A 22,516-nucleotide genomic window follows, 5' to 3' on the forward strand; every position below is an offset into this window, starting at 1 on the left:
TTGTATTATATTTTCATAACTAATGCTAATCAATTAAAACCACTGTTGTTGATACGTCTGTTGATACAGTGGTTGATGCATCTGTTGATTTTGGTCAACTGATGGATGAAAACAGATGTTTGAAACCACTGTTGGGTTAAAACAGTGTTGGATGGAGAAACCAGTGCTTGCTTTTTTTGTAAATAGTGGTTTGACTTTGGTCAAACAGACTTTTGAACCATTAAGAATCATAGTTTTGCAAAACAGTGGTTTGACTTTGGTCAAACAGAGGTTTTTTTTTTTTTTTTTTTTTTTTTTTTTTTTTTTGCAAACAGTGGTTATTTTGGGGCATAATGTTATAAGTTTGATGAATTAGAGCTGAACCTCAATTAATTATCAGTGAAAGCTAAAAGACAAATAGTATTAATTGATTTGACATCTTGATTTTCGTTACCAGGTGCTGACTTACGAGTGTTATAAAACGACACCGTATTTGTATGATGAATGCCGATGGTGAGGATAAACCGGAGGCATCTACCTCCGGTGACGCTCGGTTAAATAAAGAGAAGGAGAAGGAGAGTACTGATACAGTGTCGTTTCATAAGTTGTTTGCTTTCGCTGATTTAACTGATTACGTGTTGATGATTGTTGGTACCATTGGTGCTGTTGGATAATGGGTAGCTGTAATGTGATTAGTTAGGAATCTTTTTAAGTGTACATTTTTCAGATAATCAGGATTTGTTAAACAAAAGAGTTGATTATCTGATTTGTAACAACTGAAAAAGAGTATAAGTACTTCCAAATGCCCTCTAATTGTTCTAAAAATGTTGTGTTTTGAAGAGGTCGCATGTTGGATGATAACGGGAGAACGACAAGCTGCAAGAATAAGGAATTAGTATTTAAAATACGATATTAAGACAAGATGTTTCCTTCTTTGACAAAGAAACAAACACAAGGGGGGTTGTTGGTAGGATGTCTGGTGATACTGTCCTCATACAAGATGCCATGGGGGAAAAGGTTTGTGTATAAACTTTTCATTTTTAATCTTAATATATATACATTGGCGGAAAAACTAATAAAATATTTTCCAATTTCCAGGTTGCAAAATTCACACAGTTGTTTTCAACATTCATAGGTGGTTTTGTGATAGCATTCGTCAAGGGATGGCTTCTTACACTCGTCATGTTGACCTCGATTCCTCCGTTGGTAATTTCCGGCTCAATTATGTCGGTAACAATAGCTAAGATGGCAAGAAACTAGATCCAACTGTCACACCCCGAAATTATCAGAGCTTTGGCCTGACTGGACTGGTATCTTCATTGCACAGCGGAAGAAAATAAGCTAAGACTTTTAGAAAACGAACGCCACTACGTACTTAAATCTCCAATGGTTCTCCTATTCCAACCATGCCATAACTTTGAAAAGTAACCTGAGAAAGAAACATGCGAAAAATCAACATAAAGTTGAGTGAGTTCATAGTTTGTTTGTAAAAGATTTGAAATAAATCTTTTTGAATAACCGGTTTTTGAACTATTATTGAGAAAATGAATTTAAAAATCATTTTCTTGTCAAGTTATATGGAAACTTTGTATTTGCAACGCATTATGTTGGTAGAACCATGTATTTGCAAACACTTGTATTTGTAATGTTTGTATAACTGTCAATGCCCACCCTGACTTTGACTTCATGGCTGCATAATCCCATGCTTTGACTTTGTATAAAACATGGTATGAAATTTGCAAAACCCCGGTATGAAAGTAACAAGGAAAAACATATCATTAATGGTTTGCAAGGCCATTAATACGTGTGACGTGATGCAGGAAGACTCAAACCTAGCAGAGTTGCACCGGGCTTCCGGCTGTAAGACATAGTCACCTCATGGTCTAACCCGCGGGCTCATGCGTGGGGCTCGCTACACCCAAATAGATCTATTACTCATGTCCCTCGGTCCTACATCGAGGATTGATGGCCTTAAGTGTTATACCCACCACTCACATGATCTAAGTGTACCCTTCCTTAGCTAACCATACCAATTTAATAGTGTTTATAAACAGTTGTAACATGTACTTCACCCCCGAAGTTATAAAACTGAAAATAGAAAAAGGGGGAACACAAAACTCACTGGGTTGTCTCGTTTTACGTACGCAGACCAACCTAGTCCAGCTATTATAACTAGGACAATCCCGTCCCTAATCATGAAAATCATTCACATTTCGAAAATACGCATTTGTTTTGTAAAACCGGTATCTTTAGTATGAATCATTGGTAAACCATTTGAGTTCCTTGAAATCCATTCGTAACATGATTTAGAAATATGAGTTTTTGTTTATTCAAAAACCTCGTATGTTCTTGCAAAACGTGCTTTTGTCTAAAATATGCAATCTTTGTTCATCGAAAACTTTGTATGTTTCTGAAAAATGTGCATGTCTTTCACCCCGAAAACATTTATAAAAATGTAAAACCGTAAAAAGGTGGGGTTATGAACTCACCTGGATTGCCTTGTGCAAAGCTAGCTAATTACGACTTCGTGATGTCGTTTCCAAGAGGAGACTCGCTAGCGTGCATTCTACAACATTCCTAACACGGAATATATTATAAGTTTCTAACCAAAAGCGGTAACTAAACTACCTGTCACTGAGCACTACCGAATCGTTGACCGAACGATTTGACGGTAAATTGTTAACTTAACGAAAATGACTAAGTTATATTCGTTAAGTTTCATTTATTGTCGATAAGATTACTAAGTCTTGGAATACTTAGTTCTCGAAAGATGTTAAAATATATAAATATCTATATAAAAATATAAAAATATATTGTTATAATCGCGTAAGACGTCCCAAGGAATCGTACGTGTATGTAACGAATAATATACAATGAACTCGTATTAAATGTGTTGTTTAGGCGTTTGAAATAAATGTAGAAGTTATATTCACTTTATAAAAGAATCGTTGACTTGTAGTGTTTGAAGATAAATATATAACTATATTTACTTTTATAAGAGAATGGATTTGTTTGTGTCGGAAATAAATAGGTAACAATATTTATTTATAAAAAGAATTCGAGTTTAACGTTTGAGATAAATATAATAATTATATTTATTTTGTAAAATAGTTTGCGTCATCGTCGTTTTTGTAAGTTATAAAGTGTCGCCGAAAGTAATTATCGGTTTGTATTTGTTTTTCTAAAAGTATATTTGAATCCGATCATTTGTTTGATAATAAAACGCGTTTTGTTTTACGGATTTTCTCGAAAAACAGGCAGAGTTTCCTCTGTTTTTGGACGCCCCCGACAACACAAGTTGTCGTTATTTTTTTCAAAATTCAATCAATGTTCAATAATCAATATAAATAACTTTTGTAAAAGCAACAAAATATAAACTAAATACTAATTCGTTCGGTTTGATCTCGATATCGCGTATTTAACCAAACTATATACAAACATAACTGTTAAAGGCATTGTTTACTTTTACCAAGTCTTAGTGTCGGACATCGAACCGCTGACTGAGTTGACCGGGTCAACTGAGTTGACCGGGTCAACTGAGTTGACCGGGTCAACTGAGTTGACCAGCTGAGTTGACTGAGTCGACTCGCTGAGTTGACCAGGTTTGACCGAGTCAACCGAACCCGCTGACTAATGTTGACCAGAAACCGAACATCTTGACTTGTTGACCCATCCGTAACAAGACCCGAACCATGGCTGACCGAGACCCGAACCAAACCGCTCCAAAACAACTCGAACCAAACACCCGAACCTGTTAACCAAGTTGATGACCACCGATCCACTTCCGTTGAATCGTCGGAAAAACGGAACCTTCGTCGACGGCGGTGGTGCCGGCCACCAGCACCATCATCGTCATCCTTAATCATCTTCAACATTATCTTCATCGGCACCTCTTCACTCACCCGAAAGAAAATAAAAGTAACGTATCGAGTTAAAATCTGAGAAGGAAAGAGAAATAAAACTCTTGGCTTACCGGGAAGGAAAACCGTCACCACCACTGCCGCCGCCGTGAACGGTGGCGCCGCTCCACTTCCGACGCCTTCATCTCTCTCTCTCTCGTTCTCCACAGAACTCGAACAGTCTCTTTCTCTCCGTCTCTCTGGTTTGTCATCGTCACCACCCTGGTGGCGGTGTTGCTCTCCTCTGTTGCCACCCGGAGATGGTGGTGGTCGGATTGGTTTCCGGTGACTAGTAGGTGTTTACCGGAGAGAAAGAGGGGGGGGGGGGGTTAGAGGGTTTTGTGAGTAAAGAAGGGGATTTCTCTATGTTGTTTAATGTAATCGAGAGGGATAGGGAAGGGGATAAATGGTTCTGATGTTTTTTTTTTGTTTATAACTAAGAGATGGGATTGTAAAGATGAAAGGTTTTCATATGCTTTGTTGCCGGTAAGTATAATTGAGAGAGAGAGTGTTTGAATTTAGAGAGAGTGGGGAGGTGAGAATGATCTTATAGATAGAGGTTTCATTTTTTGAGACAAGAGATTTTGTAGAGATCTTGATAAGATTTTCAAGAAAAAGATTTTGAGGGAAAATCTTGTAGAAGAGATCTTGTATAGATCTTCAAGCAAACCAAAATATACAATTTGGTTGTGTGTATATATGTTTGTCTCAGGTTTTCCCAAATAAGGGATAGGGTACACTAAGATATATATATATATATATATATATATATATATATATATATATATATATATATACACTTAGAGTTTTAGTTAGTGGGCTTTGGGCTTGGGCCCAAGGCCCACAAACCCAATCCCCGAGTTTAAGTGACCCGTAATTTCTACGAGACCCGATATCACAAGCCAAACTCCATAAGTGACGAAAGAATAAAATTTTAAAATTAAAAGGCGTATAATAGTGGTGTTTGTCGTGTGACGCGTTCGTTCGTCGCTTTACGATAATAATCGTGAAAAATCGCGTTGTTGCTGTGTTGATCCGTTTTCCAATCCGGTTTCGACTACGGATATAATAACATAACTACGAATCAAAATATATCATAAAATTTAAGTTTTAAAGGTAATAGGCGTGTCCGATGCTTCCGTTTCGTTGCCGGTGCGTTCCTGTGGTCGCGTTTCTCGTTCCTGTTTGCGTTGTGCAATGTACGGAAGCGCAATAAATTCGCAACATTAAATTCATAATTATAAAATAATCATAGATAATCCGTACTCGTCAGCGTTGTCAGTATTTTGTTCGGCTTCAGTTTATTACCGTTAAATTTTTCAGTAGTTTCTTCGCGGATCGTCATACGCGAACTGTAATGTCGAAGAGGCGTTCCCAGGCGCTCCAGAGGCCTAATTAAGTTAATCAACTTCATAAACACTATTTATTATCGTTTTAAACACCTGTTAATCACGTAATTAGAACCGTAAATCACCGGTTGTCACACCAACGATCGAAATATAATCCCTCAAAGCAATTTCGAAAGCGAGTTCTTCTCTAATCTTGATAGCGATTTTGGTGATGTAAGTCATGCTTTCGTCTTTTGTTTATAACTTACAATTTATGTTCATGTTCACATGATTAAATTGGATCCAATATGGGTCTTGAATATATTTAGCATAGTAAGAATGAGTGAGCGCCTGAAGGTTTTTTCTCATCATTGGTGTTTTTAGGTTGTAAGTATAATTGAGAGAGAGAGAGAGAGAGACTTAGTTCTTTAGTATGAGTGTTTGAATTTAGAGAGAGTGGGGAGGTGAGAATGATCTTATAGATTGTAGAAGTTTCACTTTTTGAGACAAGATCTCTTGTAGATATTTTGTAGAGATCTTGATAAGATTTTCAAGGAGAAGATTTTGAGGGAAAATGTTGTAGAAGAGATCTTGTATAGATCTTCAAGCAAACTAAAATATACAGTTTGGTTGTGTGTATGTATGTTTGTCTGAGGTTTTCCCAAATGAGGGATAGGGTACACTAAGATATATATATACATACATACTTAGAGTTTTAGTTAGTGGGCTTTGGGCTTGGGCCCAAGGCCCACAAACCCAATCCCCGAGTTTAAGTGACCCGTAATTTCTACGAGACCCGATATCGCAACCCAAACTCCATAAGTGACGAAAGAATAAAATTTTAAAATTAAAAGGCGTATAATAGTGGCGTTTGTCGTGTGGCGCATTCGTTCGTCGCTTTACGATAATAATCGCGAAAAAGCGCGTTGTTGCTGTGTTTATCCGTTTTCCAATCCGGTTTCGACTACGGATATAAAAATATAACTACGAATCAAAATATATCGTAAAATTTAAGTTTTAAAGGTAATACGCGTGTCCGATGCTTCTGTTTCGTTGCTGATGCGTTCCCGCGGTCGCGTTTCTCGTTCCTGTTTGCGTTGTGCAATGTACGGAAGCGCAATAAATTTGCAACATTAAATTCATAATTATAAAATATTCGTAGATAATCCGTACTCGTCAACATTGTCAGTATTTTGTTCGGCTTCAGTTTATTACCTTATTACCATTAAATTTTTCAATAGTTTCTTAAAGGATCGTCATACGCGCACTGTAATGTCGAAGAGGCGTTCCCAGGCACTCCAGAGGCCTAATTAAGTTAATCTACATCATAAACATAATTTATTATCGTTTTAAACACCTGTTAATCGCGTAATTAGAACCGTAAATCACCGGTTGTCACATTCTCTCCCTGTTAATGAAATTTCGTCCTCGAAATTTAGACTACGTTAACTCCTCAGAGTTACATTATGTGTAGGTAAATACGAATAGTATCAAAGTGGATGACCACGAAATCGGATCAAGACTTATTCGAATCATGTGAATTCAAGGACATTCCTCAACAATAAGAACCCAACGGTTTAAAAGAAATGTGTTTCAGAAATTGATGTCAAAGGAAACAAGACGTATAGATACAGTCACTAGTGTGACTAAGTTAACAGGAGTCCAACATAGAACAGGAACTTCGACCAATCGAATTCCGTATGAACGTTCACAATATGTAAATGAGTTCTAGAAGCAATAACATCCACTAGATGAACTTAGAATCAAAGCTCTCAAATTTAATAGTTTGCATGAAACGCTCGATCATGATCAGCGCAAGCTGCAAGTTATACCGACGCCACAAGGTGTCGTAGTGAATGAAACAATTCAAATATAGCGGTGATTGAACAAGTATCACCTGTGTTTGAAACCAAATGAAGATTCAACGAAATAAATCTGAACGCTTGTTTCAAACAAACATCATAGGATTTTCAATTGAAAATGGAACATCAAAGAAATAAATGTTTCGATCGAAAATGAGAAAGCAATGAATATCATAAAACATTCGATCGATAATGAAAAAACCGTTAATAGGTACACCGGAATATGGAAATAAATTTGTGTACCACTTTCTTAACACACGATTGTGTTAAGACTGCTTTAATATGATAATCAAAGCGGATTTAAAGCAAATCAATAAATAAATATTTAAATCCGTGCCTGAGATGTGTAAACGAGATTAGCACAAGCTTTAAATTAGTGAAAACACCACCACAAGGTGTCGAAATCAACAAACGATTTAATGGAGTCGTAGATCAAACAAGTCTACTACGACTCGGAACAAATGAAACGCTTGTTAAAACGAATTTGAGTATGATGTTTTCAATACATCATATGGTGTCTTGAATTGAATACGTGTAATGAACAAGTTAAAACTATAGAACTTGGTTTTGGCGCAAGCCGACAATAAATACATGTATCGACGAGAAAACTTTCGGCATGGTCACAACGAAAAACCATGTATGTATCTTGAAAAGAAAAGAAATTTCAAGAAAATATGTTGACTTGATAACAAAGGAGCCAACGCTTACAATAATGCGGGTCATTCGAATCACAAATCAATAATTAGATTTAGCGAAATAATATTTGAACCTTGATGAAGCGCTTATTCGAAACGAAACCACATGCGTAACAAACGATGCATGTGTAACATATGAATTTTCAAGAAATAAAGCAAACGAATATTCACTATAATGAAAGAAATGATCGTGATACAATGACCATTAAGAGGAGTAGAGATGTGAAAATCTACTCACTAGATGCAAAACTCGGGATTTCTGATCGGAGAGTCGCGCTCCGGTCAAAGATAATATTTATATACCCTAATTACCCTTAACAAATAGCTAGTGGTAGCAAGGGGTCGAACCACGAAGAGTATGTGGTTTGCGAATGGACTTTGAATGAAATATAGAAAATGTCACTTTTATGAAGCTTGCTAAGATATGTTTTTGTGTTTTTGTGTGATTGGAAGATATAAATTATAACTACTAAAGACAAGCAATTGCAATAATGTAAATAAGGTTTTGACAAGATAGAGAAAACAAGGTTCACACCCGGTTCGGTTATTGCAATCCTAGGGTTCTTACAAGTTTTAGATTTAATTCACTTGAATATGTTATTAACGGATTTCTATCATCAAAGCTTAGGTGCCAATTGTTATCAACGCATACACGGACTACAATGCACTTCGTTACTTCGGACAAGTAAAACCTTTTGAATGACAAGGCATAATTGCACAAACTTATTTTGCAAAGTCAAATTTCATAACTCACTCGACAATTCACAAATATAGTTCAAATGCAAGACAATTGTCAATCAATTCAAATACAAATCAAGTTGTCACAAAACCAAACTAAATCATTGTTCAAACCCTAGACTTACAATTAACCTACACCGGGGTGAAACCTCCGAGGAATTAGCCGCTCATGGTGTAAATGGCACGATCAACGGATGCACGAGACTTGAATTGGGTCATCTTGGAGCTTGAAGATGGATGGTTGAATGATTAGGGTTTGGAATGGTTGGTGGTGATGAATGGATTGAAGGTGGAGGAATGGTTGTGATGGTGATGAACTAGGGTTTGGATTCGGATGAGAATTTGGGTTGTAGGATGGATGGTAGATGGAATAGAGATGTAGTGGTGATCCAAGATAGGTGAATAATGGCTCCAAAACTCGTTTTCAAACTCCAAATGAAGTGTAACCCCCGAATTGATGGCCAACAACCCCATTTGATTCGTTCTAAACCCCCAAACAAACAATTTCGCGATCCAACAATTGACGAGCCGTCGCCGACGGCCTGAAGCCCCGTCGGCGACGGTGCCTATTTGTTTACGTTTGGCCTACGGCCTAACTTCCTGTCTACGGTGAAACTTAGGCTACGGAGATATGCATGGACCGTCGGCAACGGCCCTTAAGGGCGTCGGCGACGGTGCCTGGACGTTGATCTTTCTGTTTTCCGCATTCCTTGCTTCCGGTTGACCCGTGTCGCTTCCCGGTGGTTCCGTTTTCACTCCAGTGACCCGTAAAGCTCCCGAAAAGCTCCTTAAACTCCAATAGACCTGTCAAAACACAAATCTAATCAAGAGTAGGCAATTTGAAACTAAAACTTGTGTAAAAACATCAAATTAAACAATTACAATCACCGGTTTTCAACCACGTATCACATCCCCACACTTGTCTTTTGCTTGTCCTCAAGCAAATCTGTTTTTCACCTTCACGTGGGTCGAACAACGGACATACATCCCATTCCCGAGACAAAGGTTAAGGTCTAATGTCATGCTAAAGTTCAAACTCTTTACAATATTCAATGTATTTAATGGTAATGTGCTTTAGATACACAAATGGTTACCCAAGATTAACCCGCCCGTAAAACTAACAACTCATGCATATCCCTCACAATGTGCTCTCCACTCGGCTTAAAATTTGCTACATGTATAATGTATTAGCATTTCACAATTAATCACTCGAAACCGATTAGAACACGTACCCGCATAGGCTTGCAACTCAATCATTCTCCACTATCGAACACAAATACTAAGCACTAGTCAAAAGGTCTTTGAAGGGTTGTAACGGGGCTAGGCGAAGGGTAGGGAATAGGACATTTTAAAGTGGCTATGGTGATGAAAAATTCGAATTTTATTACAAAAGACTATCCTAAACAAAAGCAAACTATAAACATCCACAATGGCAAAAACTTCCGCCTTTTATTCAACCAACTACTAGCACATTTTTTTTTGTGTTTTTCTCAATACTTTTTCATTCTTTTTCGCAACATTTTCTGATTTTTTTTTTCTTTCAATACAAAATGAATCACAACTATACAAACTTAAGTTCCTATAATCGAATTTTCATCACACGGGTTTAAAAAGAAAAGGCTTATGGTTATGGGCTAAGTGGGTGATCAAACGAAAGGTCTAGGCTCAAAATGGGCAACTAAGGAGTTTGTTCGGGTAAGGATATAAAAATGGTTTAAAGAGAAAAAGTTTTACCTAATGCCTTAATCATTCTCGTGCTTGTATTTGGTCTATAGTCTCAAATGTATCAAAAGTTGCAAGTTCTGCAATACGCGACTAATGGCCCACTCAGACAAAGAAACATGTAAATGTGAATCTATGATGTATAAAGGGCTCAAACCTCACGTATAAGGGTATGATATGTGATATGCATACATTGCTAGTTCCTTAGGCGAATTATTCTCAAATAACCACCCGCTAAATACCCGATATGCTTATTAATTTGAACTTGACCATGACAAAAGACCAAATGGTTTGTGACATCCCTCGTTGACTTGGTTACTTGTGCTTTTGAGATTGCTTTGAAAACAAGACATTTTTGAAAAAATTTTTGAAATTTTCCCCCATCCCCACACTTGAGGTAAACATTGTCCTCAATGTGTAGTATTTAAATGAACGGGTCAAAATCGAAAATTTTTACTACTCCCCCATCCCCACACTTGAGGTACATATTGTCCTCAATGTGTAAGAACTAGAGTTTTTAAAGCACAAGGGATGTGACACGTCTAACCTCCCCAAAATTACACCCCGGAAAATAAAATACAATTTACAACCACTTATTTGCTAACTAAAAATCAAAGGTACAAAGAAACGTATGCACCTGGTTTTTCGCTAGTTCCTCGTGTGCTCTTCATCTTTTTAACAAAGCGGTCGTCTCACGAACATAATGTACCTACAAATCTTAACCCTTGTGTAGAAGCATGCTTCTCACAACCATCAAAATTTGTTAGTCACCTAGTTCTACCACTTTTATGAAATTATTACCAAGCCATACATTATTTTACCTTTGACTTTATGTGGAAAATATTTTACAACAACAATAAACCTAACTCACTTTCGTAGGAATCACGACGGCATTTAGCATATGCACGCAAGCCCTTTAAACCTCCCGATAGCTCGGGAGGACGAGTCGGTCTCGTGAGGGTTATATAGAGAACACACCCACAAAGTTCATTTAACTAGGCAACAATTTAAATAATCAAAATGAGAAAAACGAAACTAAACTAATAATATACAACAACAACAACAAAAAACGTACCTTGCCTCTACCGCTGATATCTCTCATTGGGGTTCACGGGCGGGTTCGGCTGGTACGGATAACCAGTAAGGGCCTCAAACATATCCCTATAGTTATCCAACGGGCTTGACTCTTGTTGGGGTGGCGGTTGGTATAGCATGGGAACAAAACTCGAGCCGACTGCTTCGGGCCAGTGAGGGATTGGATCGGCTGGCCCTCGTGGATGAGGAAGGTTGGGGTAATCAGTCCACCCCGAATGTTCAGCATATGGAAGCCCGGCTTGATAATCTCGTTGATGGCGTTCTTGGTCATGGAGTACCTTGAAATTATTAATTGCCATCTGATTGGAGAAAGCCAATGCCCCCCCATCGGCGTTGGTCCAACTCTGCCTGTGCATTCCGGCGTCTAGCATCCTCTTCCTCCCGCGCTTGTCTGTGGGCCCTTTCCTCTTCTTGCAGCTGTATCATGCGTTCCATTTGAGATTGTTGTAACGCATGTTGCAGTTGCTGTTCCTCCAACTGTTTTTCCACCCTCTCGCGGAAAGATGATTGAAAACCCCATTGTTGTTGTGAGTACGCCCCTTGCGCCTCTTCCCATTCTTTCCGACTAGCATGGTACTCTCTTGCTTCACCAATACCCGCCGACACATTGTCGTAGATCCCTTGATCCGCACGGTTCCACAACCGATACGACGGTATTTGTCTTTGATTCACAAAATCTGCCACATTGGCAGAGATTTCCCTATGCTTTTTTCGGTACCTACGCCTCGGTCCCCGCGGACCGGAAGGATCAATGTCCTCCTCAACATCGGGCATCTCCTCATCGCCCCCTTCTTCCTCACCTTCTTCATCAACCTCCTTGTCGTTGAACCGATAGCTATCCCCTTGCTCATCTTCAACCGTGTGCAAATGCCCAAAAGATTTCACGGTTATGTTCCAATGTCGCCTCATAGAGGCAAAGTTGAATTGATCAATGGGTTTGGATACCCATAGTGAGTCTTGAGGTAATGCATTTTGTTGGAGAATCATGGCGCTGATCAATCTTGGGTAAGGAATCATTTTGCGTTTAAACGATTCCCGTGTATCCCATGTGTTAATCATAACAATTTGACGCCACGAGAGCTTGGGCGTCCCATATAATAATGCATGCACCACCCGACAGTCGGGTGCCTTCACCGTCCCACGGTCTCCAAACCGTACCATAATGTTCTCCAACGAGATACCCTGCAATATCTTTCCCATCAGAGACATATCTGCCCTTGCATTACCTGAACCCCCAGAACCGGGTAATGTATCCTCCAAGAGAGTCACTGGGTCAGCATCATTCCTCTTGTTATCCAAAAACTGATCATACCCATAATAATCGTATGCGTCGACCCCAAGCGAGTCAAACCTCGCTATAGCATTCATATGCTCGAAGGACATCACCATTTGATTTTTCCCAATGTTCCCAATCAACTTCCACATATGGGCTGGTCTATCGGAATGTTCAAAACGAAGAGTGGATAGCCACTCACAAACTGCCGCCAAGTATACCCGATTGGTGATGTCATCACACCAATCAATCACTCGCTCCCAACCGAGTTTCTCGAACCTCTGCACTATCCCAATCTTCCTAAGCTCTTCGACATCCACCGTACGTTCACAAACCGCCCTGTCGGGTACGGGTTTCGAAATGCCCGTAACCATTTTCATCTTCCACATCTTGGCTTCCAACTTCTTATTCTTGTATCTAGAAAGAGCCTTTGTTTTCTCTTCCTTCCATTTCGAAGCCGACCCACTATTCTTCGCCTCTTCCCAAGCCCAATCTTGTCTTTCAAGTTGACCATCGCCTTCTTCTACATTACTAAGTTGTTCCCATCGTCTTTGATAAACCCCAGAGCCCGAACCGGCTCCCGAAGATGAACCTTGACCGGAGGTCTTTGCCTTTTTGCTCCCACGAAACATGGCTACAATCATAAGACAAAGATAACAACAATTAGTACATTCCAACCTTCAACAATCTCAAACTTTGAACATGATATGTAATGTTGAATTTTAATCCAATATTAGATGTAAAATCGCCTTTTTAAACTTCCAAAGTCGCTCATTTTATCATCCATATTGGCTAATATGGTTATTCCTAAGATTTTTTTAAAATAAAAAAATCATGGTTCAACAATGTTCAACATCACTATTATGTTCAATCATGCCAAAATCTTAGTGTAATCACATCACTAAAACTAAGCATGCTCAAATCCCACCCAAATCAAGCAAACACCCTTGAATTTATGCTTAAACATCCTACATTATGATAAACAACCTACTCTTAAACAATAAGTCTAAAATTTCGGAAGAAATCACAACAATATATGAAAATCATGCATAAATGGAGTGAAAGTTCATACCTTTAGTGAAGATTGACAGGAATAACCCAAGAAAAGTGTAAAAACAAGAACTTGGATGAACACTCTTCAAGAACCCTAACACACCCGTCCAGAAATCTTACAATCAAGCAAGAATTGATGGAATTGGTTATGGGGGTTTTGTTCTTCTCTGAAAATCACTCAAGATGGACTCAAGAATCAAGCTATTTGGTGGAGATTTGAGAGAGTTATGGAGAAGAGAAGAATTAGGGTTTTAGAGAGAAGTTGGGGAAGGTGAAGTTGAAAGGCAAGAGAGAGAAGAAGAAGAACGTATGAATCTGCTTTAGGAATGATGTTAGGTTGATGTCGGGTCAGATGGGTGGTTAAAACTTGCTTCGGGTCGAGTTTAATTACCCAATATGGGTTTGGAGGTGAATGTGAGCCGCATAAACAAATCAGCGTCGGCTGATCATCCAGGGACCGTCGGCGACGGTCAAGCCCACCGTCGGCGACGGTATGCGTTTTGTGACTTGGTTGCCGACGGCCTAACTCCCTGTCTACGGACAATTTGGGGCTACGGATAAATGGAGGGACCGTGGGCGACGCCGGGACCAGCCGTCGGCGACGGCTCTTGTATGGTTTTTTTTTTTTTTTTTTTTTTTTTTTTTTGAAAAATAAGAGGAAAATTATGATTGTTTAATAAAAGGACTATGTACATTAGAAATTCCTAAAAACAATTAAAAATGTTTTTGTGATTTTTTATGAGTTAAAATTTTTAAACAAATAACCGGTAACGGCCCTACCACCCCCCAAAAAGTCGTGTATTGTCCTCAATGCACCAAATCAAGTCTAAAACATACCTTGTATCTTCATGACCCGTTTGGAGTGCCCGAACTTCACACAATCAAGAACGGTTAGTATGAACCGGAAACGATTCACATCCAACTACGCAAACAATTGAATAGATATACATAACTTTACAAAGCGTGTTACCGGTCCTTTTACTTCACCTCATATGTTGGCACGCTTACCAAGAAACATACCAACTCCACATTTGCGTCCTTTTTCTCTTCGTTACCATCAAGGAATGGTTTAAGGCGGTGACCGTTAACCGTTTGCTTCGACCCGTCCTTCGGGTCCTTGATTGTAACATCTCCAAGTTTCCCGACCCGTGTAATCACATACGGGCCCATCCACTTGCTCTTGAGCTTTCCGGGGAAATATTTAAGCCTCGAATTGTAAAGCCAAACCTTTTGACCCACTTCAAACTCCTTTGGCTTCAACTTCGCGTCATGTGTCCTCTTCATGTCATCCTTGTACTTTGAGGCACACTCGTACGCTTCCTCCCTAAGCTCCTCCAACTCGCAAAGCTTTAACTTTCGCTCCTTTCCTGCATCGTCATATTTCATGTTAACCTCTTTTATAGCCCACCAAGCACGATGCACAAGCTCAACCGGCAAGTGACAATTTCGCCCATAAACTAAGCGATAAGGAGTGGTTCCAATAGGTGTTTTATGAGCCGTTCTATAAGCCCATAAAGCATCATTCAACTTCGTTGACCAATCCTTTCGGTCGGGTCGAACGGTCTTTTGCAAAATTTCTTTTATTTGCCTATTGGAAACCTCAACTTGACCGCTTGTTTGTGGGTGGTAGGGAGTAGCAATTCGATGGTCAACACCATACCGTTTCAAGAGTTTGCCAAAATTAAAATTCTTGAAATGAGATCCCCCATCACTAATGATCACTCGGGGAACCCCAAATCTAGAAATTATATTTGTTTGAACAAAATTGCAAACAACGGTGTGGTCATTCGTTTTAGTGGCAATCGCTTCGACCCATTTGATACATAATCGACTGCCACCAAAATGTATAAGTTGCCATGCGAATTAGGGAATGGGCCCATGAAATCGATCCCCCATACATCAAAAATATCTACAATAAGGATCGGTTGCATGGGCATTTCATCCCTTTTTGATATACTCCCTAACTTTTGACACTCAACACAATTTTTAGCGAAATTAAAAGCATCCTTAAAAATAGTCGGCCAATAAAGGCCGCTATTGAGCACTTTGTGTCCAGTTTTGTGACCACTAAAATGGCCCCCACAAGCAAATGAATGCAAGTGCATCAAGACGCTAGGAATCTCCTCGTCGGGTATGCATCTTCGAACGACTTGATCCGGACAAATCTTGAATAAGTCCGGTTCTTCCAACGTGTAATACTTGATTTGAGACAGGAAGTGCAACCTCTTCCTTCTATCCCAATGAGTCGGCAAGTCACCTGTAACCAAGTAGTTGACAATATTAGCATACCATGGTAATATTCCAACTTTTAGAATTTGCTCATCTGGAAAAGTCTCATTAATTTCTTCACGGGAAGAATCCTCTACACTCAACCGAGACAAATGGTCCGCGACCACATTCTCGCTCCCTTTCTTATCTCGAATCTCTAGGTCAAACTCTTGTAGCAAGAGAACCCATCGGATTAGCCTCGGCTTCGCATCCTTCTTGTCCATGAGATACCTAACTGCAGAATGGTCGGAATAAACAATGACCTTAGTACCCCATATATAAGCACGAAACTTATCCAACGCATATACCACCGCAAGTAGCTCTTTCTCGGTGGTTGTGTAATTCAATTGTGCATCCGAGAGAGTCTTACTTGCGTAGTAAATGGCAACCGGTTTCTTGTCTACCCTTTGACCCAACACGGCCCCCACCGCATAATCACTTGCATCACACATAATTTCGAATGGTAACGACCAATTCGGTGATTGCAAGATTGGGGCCTCAACCAACTTTTGTTTCAACACATTAAAGGCATTTTGACAATCTTGGTTAAATTCAAACGGTTGGTCTTTTAGTAATAACTTACATAGGGGTTTGGTTATATCACTAAACCCTTTTATAAATCTTCTATAAAACCCCGCGTGACCCAAAAACGACCTAATACCCTTAACATTCGTGGGATAAGGTAAGGTAGAAATAACTTGCACCTTTGCACGATCAACCTCTATCCCACGACTCGACACTACATGCCCCAACACAATCCCCTCTTGAACCATGAAATGGCTCTTTTCCCAACTCAAAACAAGATTTTTCTCAACACATCTTTTCAACACTTTTTCGAGTTGGTCAAGGCATGTATCAAATGAAGACCCAAATATTGAGAAATCATCCATGAAGATTTCCAAAGACTCCCCCACCATATCTGAAAAGATACTCATCATACACCTTTGAAAGGTGGCGGGGGCATTGCAAAGTCCAAATGGCATCCGCCTAAATGCGAAAGTACCATACGGACAAGTAAAGGTAGTCTTTGCTTGGTCTTCCGGATGTATAGCAATTTGATTGTATCCGGAATAACCATCCAGAAAACAATAAAATTTTTGTCCGGCCAATTTCTCAACTATTTGGTCAATAAACGGCAAAGGGAAATGGTCTTTGGAAGTTGCGGCATTCAACTTCCTATAGTCAATACAAATACGCCACCCGGTTACCGGCCGAGTGGCGACCTCTTCACCTGCGTCGTTTGTGACGACTTGAATACCCGCCTTTTTTGGAACTGTTTGTGTCGGGCTCACCCATTGGCTATCCGAAATAGGGTATACAATACCCGCATCTAGCCACTTCAAAACTTCCTTCTTCACCACTTCTCGCATATTCGGATTTAGTCTTCTTTGTGTGTCGCGAGAAGGATTCATTCCATCTTCCGTGATGATCTTGTGCATCACCACCGAGGGACTAATTCCCTTCAAATCCGCAATGGTCCACCCGATAGCGGCTCTATGGGTGACCAATACCTTCATCAACCTCTCTTCTTGCTCCCCGGTTAAATTGGATGCAATAATGACCGGGAGCGTGCTACCTTCACCCACATAAGCATATTTAAGATGCTTGGGTAGCACCTTCAACTCTAATGCCGGAGGTTCTTCCAATGACGGCTTCAACTTCGTGTCTATGCTTTCCGGAAGACTTTCCACTTGATGTGTCCAAGTGGGCCTTCCTTCTTTTACCGCCATAACCTCCAACTCTTTCATCTCTTCATCCATGCTCCGATTTGTTTCTCCTTGCAACCTGTCAAACATGAAACACTCCTCTATTGTGTTTTCCTCTTCGACACTAGTGTCACATAGAGGTATACACTCGTCAACGATGTCCGCCATATAACATTCATCGCCAACTAGAGGATCCGTTAATCCTGAAAAGACATTTAACCGCAACCGACGGTTACCAAAAGTCATGTCGACCGTGCCCGATTTGCAATTTATTTGGGCATTCGATGTTGCCAAAAATGGTCGACCTAGGATCACCGTTGGTTGCTTGGTTCGGTCCAAAGAAACATAATCTAACACAAGAAAGTCCACCGGATAGTAAAAGTCCTCGACCTTGACTATTACATCCGTGACTATCCCACGGGGTAGTTTAGGGGTCAAGTCGGCTAACACCACGGTGGTGTTAGACACTTGAAGTGGACCAAAATCATATTGGTCATATAAACTACCCGGCAAGATACTCACACTCGCCCCAAGATCCAAAAGTGCCCGTGTCATTTTGAATTCACCCACTTGTATTGAAATAATGGGCGCCCTCGGATCTTGGAGTTTTGGTGGAAGTGCACCCGAAAGAATTGAACTCACATTTTCGGTTAAATCAAGTTTTTTAGGAAATTTGTGAGTTCTCTTTTGGGTACATAAATCTTTCAAGTATTTCGCATATGAAGGAATTTGTTTGATAGCATCTAAGAGTGGTAAGTTAATTTTGACTTGTTTAAAAATTTCCCACATCTCTTCTTGATGTGGGCCTCTTTTGTTTACCACTTTCTTAGATGGTCCCAAAAGAGCTTCGGGAAAAGGGGCGGTATTACCCTCCACACCCTTGTCCTTAGCCTTTGGGATGGGAACGGTCGCAACGGGTGTATCTTTATTAATTTTTAATTAATTTTTATTTTGACCCGATCGACCGTTATTCTCTTCATCATCACTCGCATCTTCCACCACCCCTTCAACAAACTTGGGTGGTGGTGGCTCAACACCGTTATCTATCACTCGACCACTACGTAAAGAAATTTTATTTATTGGTACCTCACGTGTGTTTTTCGAGTTCGACCCATGATGCTTAGGGTTCACCGTGGTGTCACTTGGAAGTCCTCCTCCACTTCCGCGAATTTGAGCCATCTCTTGAGCAAGTTGCCCCACTTGCTTCTCTAATGCCTTTTGAGATTTATCCCTCACTTCAAACTCTTTCTTCACTTCGGCTTTGAACTCATGGTGTGAATTGGTAAGAGCTTGTTGTGAGTTGGTAAGATTACTCACGGCGTTCATGATAGCATCAAACTTTGAACTTATCGACTCATCACCTTGGGAATTTGATGCACCACCCCCATTTCCACTTTGGTTGTAACCCCATTGATAATTGCCTTCCCGATTTTGGTTACCACTTTGGTTGTAATTCCTTTGATAACCCCCTTGGTTACCACCTTGACGATTGTTGTATGAAGACCCACCTTGGCCACCTTGATTACCCGATTGGAAATTCGGATTCATTTGATTTGAGGCGTTACCATACCGGAAATTAGGGTGATTTCTCAAACCCGGATGGTACGTGTTGGAATTCATGTCGTATTGCTTCCGATCCCCATACACTTGATTTACCTCCTCGGTGTAGTCACTCGATCCCGTTGGGCATTGCTTGGTGCTATGCCCAATATCACCACAATCTTCACACACTTCAAATTGAACCGCGTTCACCTCTTTCTTTTTCTTCAATTGAGCTATTTCTCGCTCTAATGTGGAAATCCTATCCTTGGAATCGAGATCGGGAAGTGATCGGGAAACCGGATGCCTTTTTGCTCTATCGGCCGATTCTTTTTGTTTGGATCGTTTACTCATCCTCTCCAAAAATTCCCAATCGTCATCCTCATGGTTGCTCAAGAGTGTACCATTGCTTGTCGTCTCAAGCCGATTCCAAGTTGCATCATCCAACCCCCGTACGAAGCATTTCACCAATTCCCATTTTTCTATTTGATGATGTGGGCATCTCCTCATGAGTTCTTTGAATCGGGTGAATGCTTCATGTAAAGGCTCACTTGAAAGTTGACGAAATGACCGAATTTCATCTCTAGCATCGTCGGTCTTGGCCATGGAATAGTACTCATCCAAAAAACGCTTGTTGCATTTGTTCCCAAGTTCGAATACTATTGGCCGGAAGTGTAAAGAACCACTGTTTTGCTTTATCTTTCAATGAGAATTGAAATAGCCGAAGCTTCACTTCCTCTAGTGCGAAATTATGCCCTCCAATAGTATCACAAATAGATGAGAACTCCGTTAAATGGGTGTACGGCTCATCATTGGACCTCCCGTTGAAATGAGGAAGGATGTTGATGTAATGCGGTTTACAATCAAACATCCTCCTTTCGCATACTATTGGAGAATTGTTCTCGGTCACTATCGGTCGGAAACGGTCATTTACTCCCCGTGGAGGTTGTTGACGACGTTGTGGCCCGTTAACTTCTTGATCGACCGGTCTTCGATTATCCCGTCTTTCCTCTCTTCGATCCTCTCTTCGATTATCCCTCGGGTTACCACCTCCCACAAAACGAGGAATCCGGTTAGGGTTTACATTGTTGTTGTTATTGTTGTTGTTGTAAAACCCTTCATTCCGGTTCCGTTGGTTGTTGTTTTGTGGTTGACGGTTGTTCCCATAACCATTGTTTCGTCCACCCCCGTAGCCATATTCCTCTTCCCCAACATAGTTGGCGTTTTGAGACCCAAACTCCTCATCGTCGTACCTTCGAGCATTGTATACGTTTCCCCTATTCAAGTAACCCCAATCTTCATCATCATTGGCTCGATCATCATAATAACCCCCATCGTCCGAATTTTCCGTATGAATGCTCACGTGTTCCGGTGATTGATAACCGGGAACACTATACGGTTCATCATCGGGGATTGCATTCCTTAAATCATCGATGTTGAAAAGCGGGTCTTCATTCGCGGGATCGCCGCGATCACGGTTACCTCTACGATCGGAGTTGACATTCCGATCATCAAGGTTGATAGGTAACGATGCTTGTCGGTGAAGAGGTTGTTGTTGAGGTGTTCGTTGGGTGTTGTTGGTGTTTTGGTTTCGGAAAGGTGGAGTGGGTGGTCTTGCGTTGGTATTACCACCCGGTTGCTCTTGAGCGGGATAAAAGGCTCCTCGGGATTGGAGTTGATTTGGGTGGAGGTTTTGGTTTGGGTTAAATTCTTGGTTGGAATTGTGGTTTGCCATTGAATCGGTTTCAATGGTCGGTGTGAATGGTGGTGTTTGGTTGGTTTGATTAGAAGCAAGAGTTGCTTCTAACCGGCTTGCTAAGTTTCTTCTTGCGAGTCTTTCAATTTCCGGTTCGTAGACTAGCGGTGAAGTCCTCCCGGAATTTCATGTACGCATGCACTACCTGTAACCTGCACAAGTAACACACCCCGCGTAACAAGGAAAAAGACAATACAAAAAGAAAGCAAAACAAATTAAACAGTTAATCACAATAATTCAGACAATATCCAAACACAAAGCGCACGCACTCCCCGGCAGCGGCGCCAAAATTTGATCGGAGAGTCGCGCTCCGGTCAAAGATAATATTTATATACCCTAATTACCCTTAACAAATAGCTAGTGGTAGCAAGGGGTCGAACCACGAAGAGTATGTGGTTTGCGAATGGACTTTGAATGAAATATAGAAAATGTCACTTTTATGAAGCTTGCTAAGATATGTTTTTGTGTTTTTGTTTGATTGGAAGATATAAATTATAACTACTAAAGACAAGCAATTGCAATAATGTAAATAAGGTTTTGACAAGATAGAGAAAACAAGGTTCACACCCGGTTCGGTTATTGCAATCCTAGGGTTCTTACAAGTTTTAGATTTAATTCACTTGAATATGTTATTAATGGATTTCTATCATCAAAGCTTAGGTGCCAATTGTTATCAACGCATACACGGACTACAATGCACTTCGTTACTTCGGACAAGTAAAACCTTTTGAATGACAAGGCATAATTGCACAAACTTATTTTGCAAAGTCAAATTTCATAACTCACTCGACAATTCACAAATATAGTTCAAATGCAAGACAATTGTCAATCAATTCAAATACAAATCAAGTTGTCACAAAACCAAACTAAATCATTGTTCAAACCCTAGACTTACAATTAACCTACACCGGGGTGAAACCTCCGAGGAATTAGCCGCTCATGGTGTAAATGGCACGATCAACGGATGCACGAGACTTGAATTGGGTCATCTTGGAGCTTGAAGATGGATGGTTGAATGATTAGGGTTTGGAATGGTTGGTGGTGATGAATGGATTGAAGGTGGAGGAATGGTTGTGAGGGTGATGAACTAGGGTTTGGATTCGGATGAGAATTTGGGTTGTAGGATGGATGGTAGATGGAATAGAGATGTAGTGGTGATCCAAGATAGGTGAATAATGGCTCCAAAACTCGTTTTCAAACTCCAAATGAAGTGTAACCCCCGAATTGATGGCCAACAACCCCATTTGATTCGTTCTAAACCCCCAAACAAACAATTTCGCGATCCAACAATTGACGAGCCGTCGCCGACGGCCTGAAGCCCCGTCGGCGACGGTGCCTATTTGTTTACTTTTGGCCTACGGCCTAACTTCCTGTCTACGGTGAAACTTAGGCTACGGAGATATGCATGGACCGTCGGCGACGGCCCTTAAGGGCGTCGGCGACGGTGCCTGGACGTTGATCTTTCTGTTTTCCGCATTCCTTGCTTCCGGTTGACCCGTGTCGCTTCCCGGTGGTTCCGTTTTCACTCCGGTGACCCGTAAAGCTCCCGAAAAGCTCCTTAAACTCCAATAGACCTGTAAAAACACAAATCTAATCAAGAGTA

At 40.5% G+C, this 22,516-nt stretch overlaps 1 protein-coding gene across 3 annotated transcripts; it reads right to left on the bottom strand.

Moving 5' to 3' along the window:
• Positions 1–985: 985 nt before the first annotated feature.
• LOC118487377 lies at positions 986–4,594 on the bottom strand. Of its 3 annotated transcripts, none has more exons than XR_004881692.1 (3): positions 3,953–4,593; positions 2,469–3,871; positions 986–1,408 (listed from the first exon to the last, which is right to left on the bottom strand). XR_004881692.1 is itself a non-coding variant. In XM_035984182.1 (3 exons), the coding sequence occupies exons 2-3, from the start codon at positions 3,861–3,863 to the stop codon at positions 1,347–1,349; spliced, it is 477 nt and encodes a 158-aa protein (XP_035840075.1). In that variant the 5' UTR covers positions 3,864–3,871; positions 3,953–4,593; the 3' UTR covers positions 986–1,346. The 3 variants fall into 3 exon arrangements, 1 of the variants encoding a protein (XP_035840075.1); XM_035984182.1 differs by having other exon boundaries at positions 3,449–3,871; XR_004881688.1 differs by having other exon boundaries at positions 2,469–4,594.
• Positions 4,595–22,516: the final 17,922 nt, after the last annotated feature.

The sequence above is a fragment of the Helianthus annuus genome, chromosome 2 (assembly GCF_002127325.2).
Source record: "Helianthus annuus cultivar XRQ/B chromosome 2, HanXRQr2.0-SUNRISE, whole genome shotgun sequence".
Taxonomy (NCBI): domain Eukaryota; kingdom Viridiplantae; phylum Streptophyta; class Magnoliopsida; order Asterales; family Asteraceae; genus Helianthus; species Helianthus annuus.